Here is a 23,720-nt window from a genome sequence, read left to right on the forward strand (position 1 = left end):
ATTGCATCTTTACCATCTCTGATATTTAAAAATGCGTCCCTTTCTTCTCCTTCCTGGAGGCAGTCAGCCGCTGATGAAGCACACTCCCAAAAGATTGTGGCTGAACCTAGCGAGCGTACAAGTAGCATTAAAAGATTTTAATGCATGCTACAAGCAGAAAAGACTTAGCCATAGCATCATATTTTTTGTCATCCCTGTCCTGTGGAGCAGTGGGGTAAGCAGATGTACTGCCTGATGAAGTTGCTGCTTGGACCACCAGACTCTCTGGAGTAGGGTGCTTAGATTGGTATTCAGGGTCAGCAGCAGATACCCTATATTTTGTTGACAACTTATTAACTGCAGGGACAACTTCAGGAGTTTCCCAGTTAGTTAAAATCTTTCTTTGTAAAGCAGAATGAAAGGGAACCACAGGATCCTCCTGTGGACCTTTATCCAGAATATCTGTGAGGTCATCCTGTTGAAAAACAGGTGAAGGCGCCAACCAAACCATGAACTCCATATTTCTTGACATTAGGGTTCTATAAGGGGTTTCAGCATGTTCCCCTGGGTCTGGTTTGACAAATTCCACTTCTGGGGAAGTGTCTAGGCCACTTGCTTCCTGTAATACATCCTGAAGGTCTTTCAACCTTCTTTCCTCAGAGGCAAAAGTCTCTGGTTCAGGTGATGTGGTCCTCTGCAGCCCAAAATGCCTTTCTTGATCAGAACCTTCCCTTTCCTCATAAATTGAAGTTAAGGGGGGATGCTCTGGCCTGTGAAATGGTATAAAACCCATCTCTAAAGCAGAGGGAGCCATCATCAGTGGCCTTGAAAAGGTCGATGTCGACGCCGATGTAAAAATCCTCGAAGGCGCCGACAAAGGCGTCGAGAAAACTGGAAGAGACCTAGAAGAACTCAAGAGGATCGGAATCCTGCTCGAGGATGTCGACGACGTTCTCAACGTCGTGTCGGAGGCTCTCGGTGTAACCGTTGGCTGTGGAGTAGCCGTGGGTTTCTCTTTTATCGGCATCGATGTCGACTCGATCGACAGATGCGTCGAAGAACCCTTCAATAATGGCGTTGATGGCGCCGATCTATGCTTCGAGGGGACTTTCGACGATGGCGTCGAAGATGCCTTGTTTCCCGATGGCCCGTGGCGCTTTTGGGTAGGCTCTTTCGCCGGGTGCTTCAACTTGCGGCGTTTAGATTTTTTGGGCTTTTCACCCAGGGTATCGCCCTCAGCTGCCTTCGAGGGGGTCGAGGCTGCTTTCTCGAAGAAGCTTAGCATATTTTTTCTGAATTCCTCCCACTCAGCCTAAGAACTGTGTTTTGTGGGGCAAGGTACTATTTCAGGGGAATTAGAAGAAGAAGACGATGAAGGGGATCTTCTACGTCTCTTTTTCGAGTGTCTAGATGTCGACGAGTGGTGGGAGCCACTTCGAGACCTAGAATGAGAGTGTTTGACGGTGAGGAGACGAATGTCTCGACTCTACCTCGGAAACTTCGAGGAAGTTTCAACTGACCTACCTCTCTCGAGCTTCCCCTTACGCTCCTTCAAGGCTTTCGTCGTCATGGACAAGCATTCCTCACACTCCGAACACTGGCCTCAACTCCCAGACACCACAAACAGATCCTGTGAAGATCCGTCAACGACATTTTCTTCCCACAGTCTCGACATTTTTTGAAGCCGGACCAAGGAGTCGTCGGGTCGGAGGAGGAAGCCAAGGAGTACGAGTCGGTATTTGAGGAATAATGAAGTATATTTCTACTGAAGAACTGAGCAACGATAGTCCGAGGCACACGAAGCGCGGAAAAACGAAACTGAGCAACGGACGCTGCGCGTGGCTATTTATGGGCATGATGACGTCGGCGTCGATACGGTGGCTGTCGAGGAACACCTACTCGACGGACGTCGACATGCAGCGCCCTCTACTGGGAAAAAAGTTTTCCGAGACAAGCAAGCTGGAGATACAATTACCATAGATAAGGAATACGTCGGAGGACACAATCCCTTCGAAAGGGTATGTTACAGAAAGGGTATACAAGCAGAAAGGATAACCTACCATAGGAAATTAATAAAACAAACATAGGACGCATTTCCCCACCCACTATCTAGTGTGATCCTCCTGGACAAAGAACCCACATTTCTCTTCTAGGGGTCACAATGACCCCAAAATGTAGAATACAGGCACATGGTTTGGGAATGGCCCAAAATGCTCTACAGGCAAGGTATCCAGAAAATAAAGGCATGCTCGAAGGCCAACATCGTATAGCAGAAATAAAGTGTAAAGCCTCTACAGACAGTTCATGCCCATTCAGCCTCAGGCACTTAGAAGTAAAGTGTGAAGCTGGAGGCCCAACATAAATCTGATGAAACCCCCTGCCCACTATCTGCATCTGCAGATCAGGAAACTTGCTGGATCCTGCAGAATACCTCCTGGATGAGGTTGTGTAAACCCGACCTGAGGGGCCACACAGACAGGTGACCCCCTGGACTACCTAAATCCCCTCAGCACCAGGAGTATCAGATGAAATGCACACATCAAAAAGTTCCACGAAATCAGCAAAGAGTTGCCCAAAGCCCCTTGTATATAAAACTCTGTTAAGCAGAACTAAAGTCGTTTTAGCTTGACACTTGCCGTGAATAAGTCTGCAGAACACCCAAAATCTTGAAGGTACGGTCCACCACTCACTAACATCTACTGGGGGAGAATGTCCTCCAATTGCTCTTCTCTACAAGGTGGAAAACCTTGACCGAGATGCTCCTGGAAAGCAGCCTGTGTCCCTGCACAACTTTAGTGATCCCACGCCTCTGCATTAGTTCACATAGTCCATGCTGGTTGTCCATCAAAGCAATCCTGCCCTGCAGCTCGCTGAAAAGCATGTGAAGTGTGGAACTCTGCTCCAACAGATCTATGTGGAGTAACACTTCCCTTGCTGACCACCTCAAACATCAAGCTCATTGAGATGTGCACCCCACCTAGTCACATGCATCTTTTATGGCCTGCTCCTGAAAAATCATGAGCAAAAGGCTCACCCACCATGTTCTACTCACTCTTGAGCCAGCTTAAATCCTATGCCCGAGCCACACTCCCCATCATGCAAGTAACCAGTCAGCGATTCCACCTGAAATTGTGCTCCCATTTGTTCATCCTCATGCAAAGCTTCCACAGAGAAATATGAAGGACACATGAGCCCCAAAAGCCTCAGAAAGATATGAGTTGCCAGCATTATCAAAGGATTAAAGTTGCCCAAAGGCATTCGGATTGCTGAAACCTCTCAGGCGGAGGGAAAAACGTCAATGTCATGTCCATAAATTCCCCTATGAATTGCAAGTAAATATTATATATAAAATTCGACTGAGTTTCAAGAGATACGCAGACCATGTAACAGCTGTCAGATGGTCTCAAGAAATTCACAATTCCGATATATGATTTAAGTGTTTTTATTAGCAAGATTCACTTCACCATGTCAGGTGAGGTTTGAGGTTGCTTGTTAACTACTAAATGGCCGTTTTAGCTGGGTCCTCTGCCTCCTGTGGGCTCCATCCACCCTAACCAAGGCCACCCCATCAGACATCGGCGTTAATACTATATATCTGTAGGGCAGAAAGGCCAAGGCCTTCTCTGTATCACTTCCTTTGGGACTTTCTAGGGCTACTCGGTCCTAGATTGTTTTAAATGGCACCTGTGTTTCTTCAAACTTTGCCACGTTCACTCTCACTTCTCTTGCTGATCTTGCATTATTCTCTACCCCCCTTTTCTATCCTGTCTATCTCCCATGCTACATTACAACATTCTACTCTCACCTTATACTGCTACTCACCCCTCCAACCTACTTTCCTCCTATGTCCCTTCGGTCATCTCACATTCTTCTCTCACCTAGCCTCCTCGCTTCCCTTCACCACTGATCACTTGTTCTTACCTTACACCCACCACTCCACAACCCCTCCCCCTACAACAAGTCAACCTCTCCATCTATACACCGTCTTGACCTTCCACGCTCCTTTCGTTCTACTCCCTCTTACAGCCCACTCTGCCATCATTTACTCAGAGAAAAAATTCCCCTTTTTTAGTGCCACTCGGCTTTCTTAATTTTGGAATAGCGCTCCCTACCCTCATGCAAGACAACTAGGTTTTTTGTCCTCGGAGTTCCGCCTTGGCTTTGTTTCGAATTTAGGACCACATCCCCACCAGGCAGTGATTGCTTGTTTTATTTCAATTATTGCTGTCATATGGCCTACTTTTGGGTTGTTATACAGCTTACAACGTTATGTGAAAGGTTTTTTATACTTCAGAGAATTGTTAAAACATGGCTCTAACTCACCAAGCTAAATAGAAAACCTCATAGAAGGGAAACTGCCAAGACATTACAAGAGAAACACCAAACACAAAGGAAACCTGATGGGCCGAAACAAGGCCACCCGAAGAAATAAAGCATTCTACCGCAAATCACCACAGAATAATATTAACTCAACAAATCAACATAACCTTGCACATAAGCAATCAGACGACCACCCACTAGAAACTCCAATACTCTGCATACTCGTCTCCAAACACTGAACAAATCACACATACCTCCACTGCAGAGAAACAACAAAAAACCCACCCCAAACTACAGGTACTCCACAGCACCCAAAAGGAAACCAATCCAATCACATACAAATCACCCCATATGCACTCATGCACCAACAACCACAACGTCTACCAACTAAAAACAAACCAGCACAAAGTGACTGGTTTTTCCAAACTGAAGCTAACAGCAGAACATCAAAGCTCTCTCGCCCTTTTCCCTCTCAATCCCACTATGCCAACCCCCCAACCCCAAGCCCCATTCCTTTTCAGATCCACCAGTGTGCATAGAGACCATGAAAATGGCAGTGGTGCACGATATAAATCACAGACACACAATACCTCACCTTCACTCCTATCCAACTTCGCCACAGACTTCAGTGCTACGCTCCCGCTTCTGGTCTCTTGGTCCACTTCCATACCTCAAGCGAACAGTCCATACACTGAGGCTCCCATATGTCTTCTACCAGTTTCTTGCTGCTTATTGACTTTTCTACCCACAGCATTGGTAGTTCACTTTACCCGACTACAACCTTAGGTTGAGCCTTACTCCCCCAATACCCACCCCTCCACCCCTCTTTTTAGTTGCGTGGCCATTCGAGCAGTCTCTCTTCAAGTCTGATGAATGTTGTGTCGAGCTGCAGTGAATATTGCTTCATTTTATAGATGCTAGTCTGCTTGGGAGACAACAGTTTGCTTGGGCGATCCGCTGCACTTCATTCCAGCAGTGTCGGATGGTCCTTGTAGTTCTACAAGAAAACTAAAATAACTTGGGCCAGAATTGAGAATACGATATGGCATTGGGTGACTGAGAAGACGATACGAGGTTATTTATAACACGCTTAATACCCAGAGGTTTCTAAGTGCGCACCTGGGGATCGAACCTGTGTTACTCTGTTGTCTTGCTTCCAAAGGTGAGCACGTTGCTGCTGAGCTATCCTCCTGGGTGACTGAAACAGTTACCATTCATTACATCAAAGGCACATTCGTTGGCGAGAGGGTGTGCGGGGGGGTTAGTATTGCGGCCCATGGATAGGGACTGGGCTACGCCTCATGCTTCCCTCATCCCTCAGGCTTTGCAGGGTCCCAGCCTCCCCCTTATCCCTTGCCTCTGACAGGGACAAGTCCCTGACCAAGTCAGATAACACCTTGGCCTATAGAAGCACTGAAGGCATCCCCTCCGGACTGATTTACCAGTCAAAGTATTAAGTGAATTCCCCCACACCTGCAGACTCAAATTGGATGTCATGACAGATGTGTGTGAAGACTTCAGCTGATGGTGAGACAAAAGGCAACAACTTGAACTGCTAGTGCTGACCCACGGTCAAACTGCAAGTACTGTCTGAGTTGACAAGATTGGGAAATGAAAGAAAGTGTCCAGAAGGTCCAGTGACATCGTGAAGCCTTTAATGAGAGTGCCAAAATGAGGGACAATGTGCCCATCTTAACGTTGCTTGTGTACTTTGACCTCAGTACTAAAATGGACTGCAATTTTTCAAGGTATCTTTTTTGGATAACATCTCAAAACCCAGAAAAGTTCTTTTCAAAGCAGGCATTTTATGGCTCCTTTTGCAACCATTGTTCAACTTCCAGGAATAGCTCTGCTTGACAAAGCTCCCATCTTGCAGGATCCACTGGTGCACAGGGACAGCTTCCTACTCCCTGACAAAGTCCCACCCATGTGACCTATCCAATGAGGACACACTCAAGTGGCTTTTCCCGGGGCAGCTGCCCCCAGAGTAGCAGTCTTCATTTGAACCTCACCCTCCAGTAGCTTTCTGGCATGTCTGCCCGTTTATTGGAATAACCTTGCAAAACAAGGCTTCTGAGGAGTTCAACATATTGACTTGCAATGCTGTGCCATGAAATACAGCTGCAGTGTAGCCATTAAGACCCAGAGACTGGTCTTGATTACTTAAACACTTTTCCAGTGTGTGATACACCTTGTTGCAAAATAGTCTGCCCCTTTAAAGGGCATATGCATAATCTTTGCCGGCATATCATGCAAAAACATTTGATAGCCTCAACCAGCCATTGCACCCTATGGCAACTAGATTCACCCTTCCCCTAGCCACCAAGTCCAGTGTCCAGACCAGTCTGGATAATGTGCGGGTAGGACTCAGAACCGTAAACCACTACAATCTGAGCTTCAAAGCTCTCCACAGGCAGAGATGATTTACTGCACCACATGTCACAAGCCAAACTGGTACATTACTAGAGTTGTTTGCCGAATTAACCAACTTTATGGCAAGAGAACCAGCTGTAAACACCCTCTTAGCCATGGTATCTATAGGTTTTGTTACTGTATCAAGGTAGGGAACACATTAGGGTGCCCTGTTGAGTTAACAGCAGGTACCGCCAAAAAAATCAGTGTGTGGTCAAAAAGATAAGTCGGATTCTTCCCACAGACTTCTACTTTGTAGAATGTTCCCATTGAAAGTTATGGGGGAGCGGGGGAGGCACTGAATTCGCTCAGAGGCCAGCAACTGGGTTATAAAAGTACACACCAAAAGGAAGGGCTAGGTCTCTGAACTGTTCAGGACCACATTCAAGATCTTGTCTCCCAATCTGATCAGTAACATCCAAGGCCTGAATATCCAATGCCTTAACTGCCAGACTCATTAGATCCATGTACAATCGGAATCATTAGGACCCACAAGCCCATGTTCATCAAGTAGGATTTGAGGTGCACTATCTAGACCACTCAAATCCTGCACATTCATTAATAATCTCTACATTCACATCACCCCATTTTGCTCTATCCAGAGCTTTCCTGGGCACTGGAATAAGGATCCTACCAGTCCCCAATCCTCAACACTTCCAACTTTTGCAGCAAAGCATCACTCTTGCATGGAATTCAATTCTGTAGGTTGGCATGATAAATGATACCCTAGACTACCAGAACCTGTATACAATCCTTTGGTAGACAATCACCAACATCTCTGCCATTCAGGCACCAAGCTGTCAATGTTAACAAGTCCAGTTTGTGGTGGAGGATCTGACCGCTCTCCCTTGTGGGAAGATTAAGCAATACGGGAAGAAAATAGTTGGGCATTCCACTGCTTCGAGATTGGTTTACCAGTGGTGACAAGTCCAAGTTCCGGCTATTAGGATTATGGTACGCCTTTTGTCAGAAACCTAGCTATTACCTTGGCAATACATTAGAAAGGCGGAAATGCATACTAGTGTTTCCCTGCTCAAGGAATGAAGACTTTTTCCAACATTTATGGGCGCTTGAGTGTACTGACAAAGATGGGGCATTTCAAATGTTCTCTTGTCTCAAATAGACTATGTACGGTTCTCCCCATCTCCAGAAGAGGTCCTTTAAGGCCAAACAGGTCAACTCGCAGTCATGGGTCTGCACCAGACATATGCTCAGTACACTGTGCCCACTAAGACATTTGATTTGCCTGGAAGATGCTTTATGAATGTGTCCATCTCAATCAATATCAATGGAATAGACTGCCTCTTGGGACAGCTGAAGAGGACGAATTCAGTTTCTTATGCAATACTTGTAGTTGGTGTTGTCCATCTATATTTATAGTGTCCTTCCGAGATGAGTGAGAAGAATTTTGCAGTTCAGCATATAGCACACGAGTGATGCTTCTGCCTCCCAACAGTGTAAACTTGCCCGAGAATGCACTTGCTCAGATCTGCTGGATTTATCCACCATTGTAGAGGCTTGTGGAAGGTGTGCAACAATGTCTAGGAGTCCCAGCTTCCTGTGTCATGCACCCATCCTCTTGGAAAGGATGCATCAATAATGTGCAAAATAGTGCCTGACCCACACACACATGCTTCTCTGGAGGGACGTGCAGTTTCAAAATACAGGTTCTTTAGCGACTGGTTACTGAGCAGCGGGAATATATTCCATCCATTTTCTGACGAGGGGTCCCTTGAAATTGATGTGTCCAAGTTTAATCCCAAAATGTGTCCCTCCCCTTGCTAGACTGGAGGCATGATATTTTGCTAGTTCACTGGTAGCTCCAAGTGTTGGAACAACTGTAGGATCTCATTCATTTGATGTTTCATCCTTCTCGCATTCTTGCTCCACCTGCAAGACCACCAAGCTTTACAACTCCATGAGATTTTCATGAAGCCGTAAATCTGATTCCTAAGGAATATGCCTGCATTTCGGAGGCAGATTCCATAGGAAACCATTGCACACACCATCCGCAGTTTGTAATTTACAGGCATTCTTGAAAGGCTAAAAGTGATTTTGCATGCATTTACTCATAACTTTTTTACTCAGTTTCCTAAAACTGGAACCTTTCGTGCAAGGACCCACTAGCATGGAGGTGCTAAACATCACCCGCTCCCCCTAGTGTGCAATTACCACTGAACAATAAAACAAGTCACTTACCCTTGGTAACGTTCTTTCGACTGGATGTTCCTTTTATTTATTGGGCATTTATAATGCACCTATACACACGTTTTTAGAGGCTCGACAAGAGGGTGGGTGGAAAAGGGAGGACAAAACAAAAATGTTCCTACTAGGCCTTGTGACATTCAGATCGTGCAAGTGCAGTAAAGGGAAGTGCAGTGAGGAGTCTCTAAAGCCTCAGCAACATTTCAATATTTTATTAATGAAGTGCTTTGTGAATTTTTGGACATTTTTGTTGTGGTTTACATCAATGATATTTTAATATAATCTCAGAATCTGGCACATTAAAATCATGTTCGGTTAGTGATTCATAAATTGAGAGAAAACCATTTGTTTGCAAAGCTGATAAAGAGCAACGTCCATACTACGACTGTAGTATTTCTAGGTTTTGTGATTTCTCCCTCGAGTTGGAGATGGACTCTAAGGTTCAAGCAGTGGTGGACTGGCCATCTCCAACCAGGGTGAAGGGAAGTTTTAGGCTTCGACAATTTCTACAGAAGGTTCATAGAGGGTTTCTCTCAGACAATCACTTTGATCACCAGACTTCTGAAGAAGGAGGTGATATTTGTTTTGTGTCCAGAGGCTAAGGAAGTGTTCCAGAGTCTAAAGAAAAGATTTACTTCAGGACCGATTCTGCTTCATTCGGATTATGAAAAAAACATTTTCTGTAGAAGCAGACCCCTCAAATCTTGCAATGGGTGCCGTTTTATCTCAGAAACATGAGACCTCAGGACAATTGCATCCAGTTGCATATTTTTCCAAGCAATGTTCTCCAGGGGAAGTTAATTATACAATTATGGATAGAGAATCCATAGAGGATCAGCTTTTGAGGAATGGCATCACAATCTCATGGGGGCAAGATTTACTGTAACAGTGTTGACCGATCATATAACAGTGTTGACCGATCATAAAAAAAAAATAGAAGCAAATTTCTATCGGCTAAGACTTTGACCCTGAGACAACTGAGATGGTCTCTATTTTCCGTTGACAACTTCATGGTTACTTACAAACCTGGGAGATTGAATGGAAAGGCAGATGCTATGTCTCACCAATTTCCAGGAAGGGAACAAGTAGTGGAATTGTCTCCTCAACCTCGGATTGCCCCAAAATGTTTAATCTTAGCTGGTAGTCAGGATGAAAAGTTTTGTCAAGGAAATTCAGGAGAATATGACCCAAGATCAAATGGAGAGTTGGGTGCGGCAAGATCCGACTGGCAAGATAAACAATGTGTTGCCTAATCATGACACCAGACTTTCTTCCTATGGAAGAACTTCGAGAGTTTAAAAAGAATGTCATGAATCAATTCTGTATGGACATCCTGGTTTTCGTAAAACCATAGAATTTGTGAGAAGACATTTTTGGTGGAAAAACATGAGTAGATCATTTAAATTTTGTCAAAACCTGTGAGGTCTGTGCTAGAGCTAAAACTCAAGTGGGAAAACCAGTTGGACTTCTGGAACCACTTCCCATTCCTGCTTACCTGTGGCAGGCCATATCTTTAGATTTCATTGTAGATCTCCCAAAGGATCAAGGTTGTTCTACCGTTTTGGTGGTAGTGGATACTCTTACCAAGGAGGGACATTTCATTCCAATGGTTGGGGAGGTGACAGAAGAAGGTTTGGCGCAAAGTTTCTCTCAGGCTATTGTTCGGTTGCATGGATTACCCTGTCAAGTCATTTCAGATAGAGGGTCTCAGTTTATATCAAGGTTCTGGAGAGCTTTTTGTATAGTCTGGGAGCGGAGGTGAAGTTGTCTTCAGGCTAGCATCCAGAAACGAACGGGCAAGGAGAACGAGTAAACCAGCAATTGGAAAAATATTTAAGAAGCTATTTACAAACTGGAGAGAGTTGGGTGGATTTAATTTGGGTTGCAGAGTTTGCCTACAATAACTCTATAAAGGATTCTACTTCCAGGTCCTTTTTTTTGTCTCAAGGTTTTCATCCTCAGTTTTTGAGAGAACAGGTTGAGGGTGGGGTGGTAACAATCCAGCAGTTAAAGAAAGGTTACAGGTCATGAAAAGGAATTTGTAACGCGCAATTAAGGTGCTCCATGTAAACAAGGCCACTTACAAGAAATCTGCAGATGAAGTGCGGAAAAGTTCCAGAATACTCAGTGGGTGATAGTCAGGTTATCAACTAGATATTTAAGAATTAAGGGAATGAATACATTCTGTCCACGTTTTGTAGGTCACTTTGAAGTTGAAAAGGTTATCCACCCAGTAGCATTTAGATTAAGGTTACCCTCTACCCTTAGGGTACATCCGACCTTCCATGTTTTTGCAGGAAGGAACTAGATTAGGAGTTGCCCCAAATCCAGTAATTCTTTAAAATCAATCTGAAGAATTTGAGGTTAAGGCTATTCTTGATTCAAGAAGATTAGAGGGGAAGTTCAATACCTAATCGATTGGAAAGGTTTTGGTCCCAAAGAGCATTCTTGGGAGGGGGCTCATGATGTTCATGCTCCAGCGCTTGTGGCCAGATTTCACAGAAGGTATCCTTTTAAACCAAACCCTGGGTCAGGGACTTGGAGAGGGGGCACTGTCAGGTTTACAGGCAGTTGTGGCCCACAAGGTTTCATTCCTCATACACACTTGTTCAATTAGGATTATATACATTTTCAGTTTGGGCCTTAACATATTAATTCCAGAGTGCAAAGATTATTCCAAGCCAAGATGGTGGAAGGAACCCGAGTCCCGATTGGTGGAAGGCTAAACTAAGGACTAGGCAGAATATTCCCAACTGCCTTTCATTAAGAATTGTCAAAGATAAAACTCCTGTTTTGGTTCCTGTGTTTTTGGGCCTGGTGTCACTGAAGAAGCAAAGAAAAACTGTTTTCAACTATTAAAGAAGAAGTCTCATCTAGAGCAAGAAGATTGTTTTCATCTTTCCAATTCAGGTAAGTAATGATCTTTACAAATGAGAAGTTAAGAAATCGGTTTGTATTTAAAAATATTTAAATAGATCTAATTAGCTTTTAAAATGTAGTTCCAATTAGTTTTCACATTTGTATTAAGTAGTATCTAATTATTTCTGTTGCTCATTTGATATGGCATTTATAACGCGCCTATAGACAAGTGTTTTAAGGCGAGATCTAATTTCAGGAAATGGTTACATTTTTTACTACGCATGCGCGCAGTATTTCAGCGGTCAGGAAACCGCCTCTCTGTAATGTTACTGCCACCTTGTTTATTTTGTGGGCTGCGCGTATAACGTTACTTTTCTTTAACAGCTGCTTCCCACTTTCATCATGTTCCTTAACTTAGAGCTGTGTGTCGTTATCAGAGGCCTTACTGGCAGTATTGCTTCAAATTTCATAGTAGGCGACCAATTCTTTGAGGTAAGCCTTTCTCCTGTTTATTTTGTTTGTTTTTCTTAGAAGTCACCTCGGGTTGTAGGAATTGTGCAAGAAGCCTATCCAAAGATTATCCACTAACTTGTTTCGATTCAGAAAAGTAATTTTAAAGTATATTTACATTGTTACAATGAATTGCCTTTTTAAAGAATACTTATTTTAAAAAATTGAGGTTAATTGGCTACTTGTATTTACGGATTTCATTTGTACAGCTCTACAGCTCACATTTACCCCTCTGCTCAGTCACACTCAGTCACACTCACAACTTGTGTAGTAAAGACCTATACCAAAAGGTGGGTTACCTAATACCAATCAGATCATCAATTCTTGGCTAACACAGAGAAAGAAAAACAAAAAAGGATAGTCAATTAAACTTCAAAAGTACTCATACGTTACCACATATTCCTGTTAAACCCATTTGTTGCTAGTGTCAAAATGCCAATCAAGTTCAACACTCTTAGTTATTCTCAATCCTCACCTCATTGCGAGTTTGCTCTAAACACCCGCTTTACAACTGTACACTTGTCAGACCTTATATCCTATCCTTGGTAATACCTCCTAGGTCTTAAAGCATCTCCTAATTGGTAATGCCCATGCCAGGTGTGCCCCAAGTGAACCCATTATTATGCATCAATAAACCAATTTAGCCCAAATGCAAATTAGACCAAATGCAACGCTTTTCTCCACTGATGGAGCAAGGTTTACATTTTAGGGCAATTTGCATACCCACAATGCCTCCGTTGTGGCTCAGAACGGAAGGTGAACTTCCAGCGATGGCTACTAGGAGGCATTGTGGAATATGTGACTTAGCTCAAATGGACTATTCTACTTTGACATTTCTGGCAACAGGTTTTTTTTTTGGTTTAAAAAAAAAACAAAAAAAAAAAACACTTTTTAAACCCACTATACCGTTCTTGGTGAGATATCGCCATATCCAACAGGATCTATTCAGTGCTTGTTAACATTACTGAAGCTCTCATGATGGAGAAATCTATTAACACAACACTATTTTGTCTCCCCATCCTTAGATGAGAATGCTTTCTCAAGGGCTGTGAAAGAGGAACCCTGGAAGGGATGTGATGTATTGTTAGTGCATGTGTTGCCTTCTTTGATCCGACTTTAAATGCAGCAATGCCTCAACTTCTACTCGGTTAGTCTACTAACCAATATTCCCCTGTTTCTCCTATGAACCGTCCCATCCCAAACTTTGGCACTTCCGTTTCAGCTGACTCCACCTGCTGGTTAGCATGGAAAGATCTGTTCCAATTCAGTTATTATTCCTGGGCAGATGCCGTCCCCAATGTCAAGAGGAGGGTTACAAAATCAAAGTAGCTCCTCTGTTTTTTCATATTGCAGTATTTCAACTGGCACAGAGCTTTAAGGTTGCTTAATATTCAATTACCAGAGTCCGCTTACAGTGATTACAATCTGCTTTATACATGACAAAGGGATTGCACAAATATGATAACACTTTTTGGCAATTAAGAATGTAATACTTACTTCAGAGTATTACTAGGTGCTCCTGGGAAAGGACGCTCAATTTCAAGATCTCTTCGGCTAATCAGAAACATAACATTGTTAATTGGCAATCAAACATTGTTTCCAACACTTCACAACTACACATCCTACTATATGTTGATCAAATATTATAAAAGCATTTTAATATAGGCCATGTGTATATGTATCTTATATTAAAATAGAATTAACTATTTGAAAATAGTTATTTTATACATTATTCAAATTTTATCCTACCGTAATAGCTAAATCTGAAAATTGTGATAACATTCTATGTGTCAATTAATGTAAAAAATGAGGGAGAAGTGATAAACCCAATGATTACCTGTTATATGACTTGACAAAAAGTTGTAGATTGTCCCTGTTTATATCATGCAAAATATGTTGCCGATAGGTCTGGATCAGATCATGGTTGTTTTGAACCTCCTCCTAAAAAAAAAAAATCATATCAAGACTACTGAACACACAGGTGAGTCATTTAAAAAGCGTGCACCATCCTGAGAAGCTCCAATAAGTTTACTCGGAACAGAAACGTAAATGAAACAGCAGCAAAGCAGAGAAATAGACACATGTAACTGGTATCATAGCTTTGATTAATAGAAGACTAAGCACTGCATACTGAAAGAAAGAAATTAGAGACCACTAAATAAGTGGTAATTATCTTGATGCGATTGGAAATATCAAGCTGGAAGCTAGACCAAGGTTATCAAATATGATGCAAATACATTTCTAAGGAAATGACAACGACCTTAAAAAGAAAATCTTTGTCATTAAATTGGTAACAATCCATTTCACATTTTCAGAACGTGGCAAGGCACATTAGTAATTACACAGATATTACATATGAATGTTTCTTGTTATTTAAGTCTATGCATGTTTTCCATAGATCTGAATTACACTAGTGTACATTTTGGCTGTTGCTTGTGTTTCAGTCTATGCTTTGATAGTTTCAAGTGACAGGACGAACTTCGGCTGCTCTACTTCTCCTCGATCTGAATCAAACATACATTTGAGTTATAAATAGTCACATGAATATGGCAGGCTGGTTGCTTCTGACCCTAGAAGATGGCACAGAACACATTGTATCATCTAGATTTAATACAGACACCAGAAAGCGCTCAAAGCAACGTTTTGAATCAATCATAATCACAAACTAGCCTAGGCAGAACCCATATGGCTTTTTAGCCACTATGCTTATTACAGGAGGTCAGATACATAATTGGTCTTGGTCCAGATGAACAAGTTACTTACCCCTGATAACGTTCTTTCGACTGGATGTTCCTCCCACGTATTCCTCATCTTTGACACTTGTTATCCAGCTTCAGCTGCCTTGGAATTTGTCAAAGGGCGCTGTGTGTCTATGGCGTTGAGTCTTTGTCCCTCCAAGGCTTCCGTCGAAGGTGATCTAATCAAAGGCATATATAGCACGAACAGTGCCCATTGGCCTCAGTTCTGTTTTTCCCCTTTTAACAGCAGAGATGCCCGCTAAACACAGGATTGACTGTACTCGGCCTTGATGGAACTGAAGCTGTAATAGCACAGGAAATTCTACTGAGAGGTAGGATGTGAGGGCAATGAGGAATACGTCGGAGCAACATCCAGTCGAAAGAACGTTACCAGGGGTAAGTAACTTGTTCTTCGAATGGATTGTGTCCTGCCACATTTTCCTCATCTTTGACAGACTCCCACAGCAGTATTAGGTTTGGAGGAAGGCGTAGAATTTGAATTCATACATTTTTATGACCAGATTGCAGGACTGCTTTGCAAAAAGTACTATCCTGCCCCAGGGAATAATGCTTAGTGAATGTGTGGCTGGAAGATCACGTTGCCGCTTCCCAAATGTTTAATTGGTACACACCTTTGCAGGGCTGTAGAGGTAGCCATGCCCCTGGTGCAATGGGTCCTTAAGCCTTCAGGAGGGTCTTTCCCTGCCAGCCTAGAACATTCTGATATTGCCAGAATTATCCATCTAGATATGGTCTGTTTATTAAAAGCCCGACCCAGTTTATGTCCTGTATATACAATAAACAGTTGGTCATCAATACATAACTTAGACATTTTTGATATATGAGAGCTAAACTCTCCTAGGGTCTAACCTATGTATTCTTTCCTCCTCCTTGCCAGGATGGGGTGGGCAATAGAAAGAAGGTAGAACCATTTTCTGACCTACATGAAAATCAGAAATGATTTTGGGCAAAAATGAAGGTTTGACCCTTAAAACAACCCTGTCCTTGTGGAAGATAGTAAAGGGTGGCTTGGATGAAAGTGCCTGCAACTCGCTCACTCTACAGGCTGAAGTTAGAGCTACCAAAATAATGGTTTTAAAAGTTAACCTTAAAGGGCATGAGTGCAAGGGTTCAAAAGGTGCACACATTAGGAATTTTAGAACCAGATTAAGGTCCCAAACTGGAACCTGGAAAGGAGATGGGGGAACACATTGGTGAGCCCTTTTAGAAATTGTGTCACCAGTGGAATTTTAAAACAGGAACATTCCTCCGATGACCGCTAAAAGATGGACAGCGCCACCAAGTAGCCTTTGATGGAACCAATTTGGAGCCCCAGATTGATTAAAGATAGAAGAAAGGATAAGACATCCAGTGTTTTACATAGACAATGATCCACATTCTTTTCCCTGCACCAGTTGCAGAATGTATTCCCACAGCAACAGTACAAAGACTGTTTCTGGCTGAGAGCAAAACCTCATTACGTTATCTGGGATGTCCCAATCCTTATATCTCAGCCTTTCAGAAACCAAGTATGAAGGTTGAGTGTCTTGACCTCTGGATGGAGAACCAGACCCTCCTCTCTCGAGCAAAGGTCCTCTCTTTGTGGAAGATGCATCAGAGGACAGATGGACATGTTCCAGGTACCATGTTCTCCTGGCCCAATCTGGGGCAATTAGGATCATGTATTTCCTGAACCTCCTGATCACATGAGGAATGACAGGCACTGGAGGAAATGCGTACAGAAGTGGAAACTCCCAGTCCACTATGAACACATCTCCTAGAGCTCTTCTTGGGGGAAATTCCCTGGAGCAATAACTTTCACACTTTTGGTTGACCTCGGTCACAAACAGATCTACTTGATGGGTTACCCAAAGGGTGAAGATCTCTTGAAGGACTTCCTGAGCTAGTTCCCACTTGTGAGAGACTGATCTGCCTGCTCAGAGCGTCCACTGCAGTGTTCTCCTCCCTGGTTAGGTGAACTGCCGATAGGGGGATTACGTCTTAAATTGCCCAATACAAGAGCTGCATTGCCTCTCTGCACAGTGGTAGTGACCATACACCACCTCTCTTGAGATAGTACATGGCCACTGTATTGTCTGTCATTATCAGACCATGCTTTCCCCAAACAGAGGGCAGAAAGTTCTTCAGCGCTAGTCTGATTGCCCTCCGCTTCAAAAGATTCATATATTGTTTGGACTCTGATGGAGACCAACGGACACTGATTGTCAGATCGTTGGTATTGGGTCCCCACCTTGTGAGTGAGGTGTCCGTCACTACGGTTATCTCTGGTCATGGTTGCCAGAAAGGGTCTCCCTTCAGAATATTTTTCTCGCAGGCCCACCACAGAAGGTCCTGTGAGACCCTGGTTAGAATCTGAAGTATGTCCGACATCTTTTCTGAGAATTGGGACCATTGAGTTCTTATAGCCCGTTGAAGGGATCTCATTCTCAGATGGGCCTCTGGCACCAGAAAAATGCAGGATGCCATAAGGACGAGCAACCTCAAAAAAAAAAATAAAAAAAAAAACGATCAGAGGCCAGTAGACTGTGGGCATTCTGAAACTTGGTAACCATCTGAGGAATATCTTGAGCCCTCAGCTCGGGTGGCAAGCTCTTCCCCCAAGGATGCATCTCGTACAGTTCTGATGTACTGGAGCTTTTGAGAAGGTGTCATAGGGGACTTCTTGCAATTGAGGGAGAAGCCCAGTCTGAAGAGTGTGGCAGGTGACGTTGAGATGATCCCAGGACAGTTTTGGGAGAATGCGCCATGATCAGAAAATTGTCCAAGTAGGGGAAGATGTGAATCCCCCCTCTCCTGAGACTCGCTGCCACAGCCGCCATCAGTTTGGTGAAAACCCTTGGGAAGAGATTGGCCCTAATGGCAGAACACGAAATTGATAATGCGAACTGCTACTGCAAACCTCAGGTATTTTCTGTGCGTGAGATGGATTGGCACATGAAATTAAGCATCCTGAAAGTCCAATGACGCCAACCGATCCTTGAACTGGACGGCCAGAAGGATCTGAGAAAGTGAGACCATCTTGAACTTGTCCTTTCTGAGAAACTTGTTCAAGTATTTTAAGTCCAAGATGGGTCCTCAGTCCTCCCTCCTTTTTGGGTATTAAAAACAAGGGAGTACCAACCCATTATTCCTGTCACAGGCACTGGTTCTATTGCACCTTTCTCTAGCGGGGTTAAAACGTCCTGCACAAGGAGCGGGTCTGGAATCAAAGAGTGGTTCCCGGGTGGATGGTTCTGAGGTCTTTTGAAAGGGAGGCAGTAACTGTAGGCTATGGTTTCTAGAGCCCAAGCATCTGAAGTAATGTCTCGCCATTCTACCAGATGCTGAGACAGTCTACCCCTCGAAGTTTGCCCACTAGGACAAAAAGGCTGAGTTTGCCTAATAGCGGTACCTAAAGATTTGCCTGCCGCCTTTGAGGTCCGCAACTTCAAGGCTCTAGTCAGCCTTGTTGCAAAAAAGGTGAGACCCATCAAAAGGCATATTGAGAAGCCTAGATTCCACAACCATGCAAATACGCACATAACAATGCTGGTAGCCATCTATCTGCTGATACGATCCACAGAATCCAAACCTGACTAAAGAGACTCACATGGCCTCTTTTCCGTCTCCAACAATTGCTAGGAAGTGGTCCCTTTCATCCTCTGCAGGAATGTGCTCTGCCGCCATGAAAATGCAATCCCATAGAGTGAACGTGCTAGGGCACAAGTCCAGTTGGCAGATTTTAGTGCCATGCTCACTGCAGAGAATACCTTCCTTGCCCATCCATCTTCACGTTTGTCGTCTGTATCAGGAGGGATGGTAGGGTATGCAGCTTGTTTTTATGTTGCAGTAACTGCCTGAAGGACAGTATTTTGTAGTTACGTTTTTATCAACTTCTGGATTGGTCTACGGAGTCTCCCAGTTCCTGGCCACCCTTTTCTGCAGAGCTACATGGAAATGCAAGATGGGATCTAGTTGTGGAACTTTGTCACGATCGGTAAGGTCGTCCTGTTCATAAGGCAATGGGAGCCTACTCCAACCCATGTAATCCACCACCTTTGACATGAGCTGTTTTATAGGAAGCATCTGCGTGCTCCCCCAGATTTTCCAAATTCAAGTTCATTTGAGGCATCTAACCCACTTGCAGTTAGCACATTTTCATAAAGGTCCTGCATCCTGGACTCTTCAGCAATGAAGCTCTCTGGTACATTGGGCATACCATATTGTAGGCCAAATGGGTCTCGTCAGACCTTTCTTTTTCAAAAATTGGAAGGACAGGTTTTGGCATAATTGTCTTCAAAGCCAAAGTGGTCGTCAAGGTTTTCTTTGTCAGCGCCAATGATTTAGGAGGGGCACTCTGCATCGATGGTACAGCCTGCAAGGATGGCGCAGCTAGAGTCGAATTCTTTGGCATCAATGTCGACGGTTTGGCGGGTGACGGAGGCACTGCTGGTGTTGATGGCGTCAACGACCTCAAGCCTTGTGCCTGTGTCTTGTGTGATCCTTCAATGAAACATTAGGTCGAGGCCTTAGAAGGCCCACTATGTGGATCGGGCCTTTCTCCCATGATCGAGGGTGTGCAGATTTTGGATGAGACCTTTCCTTTCTGGCTTATTTCAAAGGCTCGCTAGGAGCACGGCTAGGTTTTTGTTTTTCAGAAATCTAAAGCATTTTGGCCCTGAAGGCTTCCCACTTGGCCAGAGTGGATTTTTTGGTCGGGCAAGCGACCCTTTCGGGGGAAGCGTCCGACGACAAAGTTGACCTATAGTGCGTTTTCGACTTAGAGGGCAAAGTGCTGTGAACTGTTCCTCGACCTGGACCACTTGGCCTTCTTCCTCCGAAAGTCGCTTCTCGACTGGTCAGTCAGAGGCCTTACAGATCAAGTAGGGGATTTTCTTTAGGTGTTTTGACTATCTTCAGCTTCCTCTTCCATTCCCTCAAGGCCTTTCCAGTCATGACTGGCACTTCGAGCATTCGTAGGTCTCATGGCCTGCACCAAGGCACCACAAGCAGGTGCAGTGCGAATCTGTCAGGGACACTTCGATCTGCAATCCCGCCAATTCTTAAAACTGGACGTCGGAGTCGTCGGTATCGATGATGAAGACATAGTTTAGAGGATTTAAAATAAAGATGTCACAAGATGTGAGGCGCAGCAAATTTTGTCTAAGCTGTTGTGGAAAAACATAAGAGGCCAACGGGCGCTGCGCGTGATATATATATGCCTTCAATGACATCACCCTCAACGGAGTCCTTCGAGGGACTTTGACTCGATCGATGCAAAGCGCACTCTGCTGAAAAAGAAATTCCAAAGCAGCTGTAGCTGGACAAGGGTCAAAGATGAGGAATAGATGGGAGGACACAATCCACTCAAAAGCAAGTCCAGCAGCATTGGTAGGTATTGTCCCCTCTGAACGGACCCAGAAGCAACAATGTGCTTGGTCTTGTTGGGCCTCATCAATGATGAGCGTGATTCCATAGTCACCGTTATCAAGGCATCCACGTCTGGCCATATCCCTTCCATCTTAAAATGTATGCCGTTAGGCAAGCAGCTTCTGCCTAAAAATGCACAGCTTCAGGTCGCTGAGCTCCAATACCGTTAGGGAGAATTGTCAGACATTTTCTAATTCCCTTCTTCCTAGAGACCCTCAGCTCTTTTGCTGGACTTCAGGACTTTTAAGTTCCAAGCTGGAGAGAGTGAGCCCTTTTTCACATTGTCATGTATTTTTATTGTGATTTGGACAATGTTTCTTTTTGTCTTTGGAGTCTGACAAACTCCATAGCATCTTTGTAAAAATTGCTAACACGATTATAAACTAGTAAATAAAAAAAAAAAATAGGCATCTTTTACATTAAGTCTTAGATTTCCCAAAGTTTTAAATACCTTCTCTTGGTGAAACTCTTGTTTCCAAGAGCAGTGAAGTGAAATTGACTTTACTTACATTTTGTAACTTTCTAGACCCAGCACACACCATCTTACCAAAGGCGCTGGAGGGGTTACTTAGTATCCCTTTGTCTAGTTTCTCACAACATTTTTATGTTACCCTTTCTACAATTAATGGCTGGTGGCAGTGGTTTACTTTTTACTACCATTGTGCGTTTTTACTGTGGGCTGTGTTCTCAGATGCAGTAAAGCACCCATGGGTGCCCATTTTGTCAAAATGGCCCGGTCTTTTTTCGCCATTTCTTGGAAAGGTCCTTTTTGAGATTTACTCTGCGCACCAAACCAGGTTTTGTCCATTTGTTTTGTCTTTGGTGGGATTCACAAGTGAAACCCGCCTCTGGCTCCAGTAGGTCTGGCAGGGGCAGGAAGTGAGGGAGGTGCCTGAAACTCCCTGTGCTTTATCCCCTTGGTTACAGGAATGCACCCAAAGGTGATTGGCGGGCTGGCTGTCTGGCAAGGACAGCCACCCTGCTGTGTGATTGACAGCTAGGCTGGAATGAATGGGAGAAACCTGCATAAAAAGGCAAGGTATTTTGGCTTGAAAGGCAGAGTTGACCACTGGACGAAGCAATCAGAACAAGAATTTGGAAGAGAGACCCGCTTCAACTCCTGGACCATTGGTTTGACTGGTGAAGCCCTGATGTTGTGCTGAAGCTCCGAATTCGCCTCGACTAGAGTAGTCCTGCAAGGCGGACTTCTCTTCAGTTGGTGGGACCAAATCAACGCCAAAGTAATCCTGTCTGGAAATCCTCTCGGAACTGGCTGTACTTCTGCTGCTGCAAACGCAGTGCCAGGGAGAGGAATACCAGATTGTGTGCATTGCTTTTAAGTTGGGCCCGAGCACCAGGAAGATCCTCTGGACTTCCCTGAAGTAGGACAGACTGAGCCTGAGCCACCTCAACAGAATGCTGGACCCCAGATGCGAGGAAAGTTCAGAGTGGTATCAGAGAACCACAGTATTGCCATTTGCTGTCAGACGCAAGGAGCTGAAACACTGAAGAACCGCTGAATCAAAGTTTGTCCGTTGCTGCCACTGACCTTCCCATTGCAGAGCAGGAGTCACCAGACGTCCTCCCTCTTGTCCCTATGACTGAGGCTCAGAAACAGGATCTGCAGAGCTATACAGGAACAGAAGACATCTGGAACCAGAGGCACTGTAAAGTGTAAGAGAACTTACCTCTTGTTGTGTAGCCTTTCCTGCTCTCATTTGAGACCTGTCTTGGTTACCTTGCAAGAGTTGCTATAGCGCTGCCCCTCACAAGCCTCCCAGATTGTGGCCCTTCAAGTGATTCTATTTTCTACAAGCTTTTCTAAAAACATTGTGCAAGACTTTTTAACTACCTACAAAGAAGTTCTTCAGCTCCCCTAGACACTGTGCAATCAACATTGGCTGTCCTGGCTCCCTGAGAGACTCTTACCTGTGACTCTGCTTTAGAGTGGAAATTATTTAACATTGGAAGGTTTTAAAAAGTACTTACCTATTTATGAATTATTTGTTAAGCTTTGTTTTATTCCCCGTTCTAACCTTTGCACCAAACTCAGTATTGCTCCAAATGTGCCAGTGATAAATCAATGTCCAAAGTGTCTGAGCTATTTAAGTCACCTGAGGGTGTAGGAAGGGTCTGTGTGCCATCCCCAATGGGCATCATCTGATTTAGAGAAACTAAGTGTGTTTTGAAGTATATTCTAACGGTTACATGTTTTGCTCCCTTTTGAAGGCTTTATAACAGACTGTAAAATAAATGTATAATTGTTTTATCAAGAAACCTTGAGTGTAAGTGAATAACTACTGTAAAACTGTCAACATTACTGCTCACATTGACCCCTCTTGAGATAAGCCTGGCTACTGAGCCACACTACCAACCTGTGTAGTTCAGACTTCTACCAAAGGATTGGTCCCTAAACCAGGAGGTCAGGGTTATTGTAGTGCACCCAAAGGGTACTGCATACAATCTTGCCTAACAAATATCACTGCATCCCATGCCAGGTTTGCGACCTACATAGTTTCCAGATATGCCTTGCTCAACTCAACCCTAGTAGTTAATCACTTTCATTTTCAGCTGCCTTCTATTACTTGGACCCTCTTAATAGATTGACTTAAAGTCCCCATCACAGGTGAGGATTGGAGCAAGGGTGGGGCAGATGTTTGCTAGACCTAGCAGGTGCAGCTTGGAAGGCAAATATCTGCCCCGTTGGCCTCTGTGCTGGAATCCGTCTGGGTCAGACGTGGTCATGCGTAGCAGGCTCTATTACCCACAATATGTCCTTACCCCTCAGGTGCTCGAGTATCTGTGGGTTCACAGATTCTGTGCAGAGATCTGGTGGGTCAAGACAAGGGTACCTAGGAGTCTAGTCTCTTTATAGCCAGGTGTGCCTTGCAGTGCTTCACCACCCTCCTCTTCGCCTCCTCTGTGCCACCTGTAAAAGGGGGCCTGCTGTTCAATCTGGCTACTGCTGACAAACAAAACATGGAAAAAAATATAAAGTATGCATTCTCCAACATGGCTAATGATACATTTTCCATACACTTAACTTCCCCGCCTATCTCTAGGCCTCCAAATCTTGTGGGACAGACATTTAGAAGATTACCATGGGCTTGTTCGAGAAAAGCTACAGTTTGAGAATTGGTGGCGAGCCAGAACTTGTGGCAAGTGACACCCTCTGGTGTTCTGACATATTGCTCTAGTTCAGCATCCATCCATCCATCCATCCATCCATCCATCCATCCATCCATACTCTTGTGATCCTCAGCCCAC

General features: G+C 44.1%; 1 protein-coding gene across 2 annotated transcripts in view; it reads right to left on the reverse strand.

Annotated features, from left to right (window-relative positions):
* The window catches only part of NDRG1 (N-myc downstream regulated 1), a 432,144-nt gene that overhangs the window by 83,696 nt on the left and 324,728 nt on the right, over positions 1-23,720 (reverse strand). For both annotated transcript variants that reach the window (XM_069621660.1, XM_069621661.1), the window contains 2 exons: positions 14,123-14,226; positions 13,783-13,839 (listed from right to left, as the gene is read on the reverse strand). In XM_069621660.1, the coding sequence (XP_069477761.1) occupies positions 13,783-13,839; positions 14,123-14,226 (161 nt within the window). The remainder of the gene's footprint in view (positions 1-13,782; positions 13,840-14,122; positions 14,227-23,720) is intronic.

This window comes from Ambystoma mexicanum, chromosome 5q (genome assembly GCF_040938575.1).
Source record: "Ambystoma mexicanum isolate Mex_15411 chromosome 5q, UKY_AmexF1_1, whole genome shotgun sequence".
NCBI classification, from domain to species: domain Eukaryota; kingdom Metazoa; phylum Chordata; class Amphibia; order Caudata; family Ambystomatidae; genus Ambystoma; species Ambystoma mexicanum.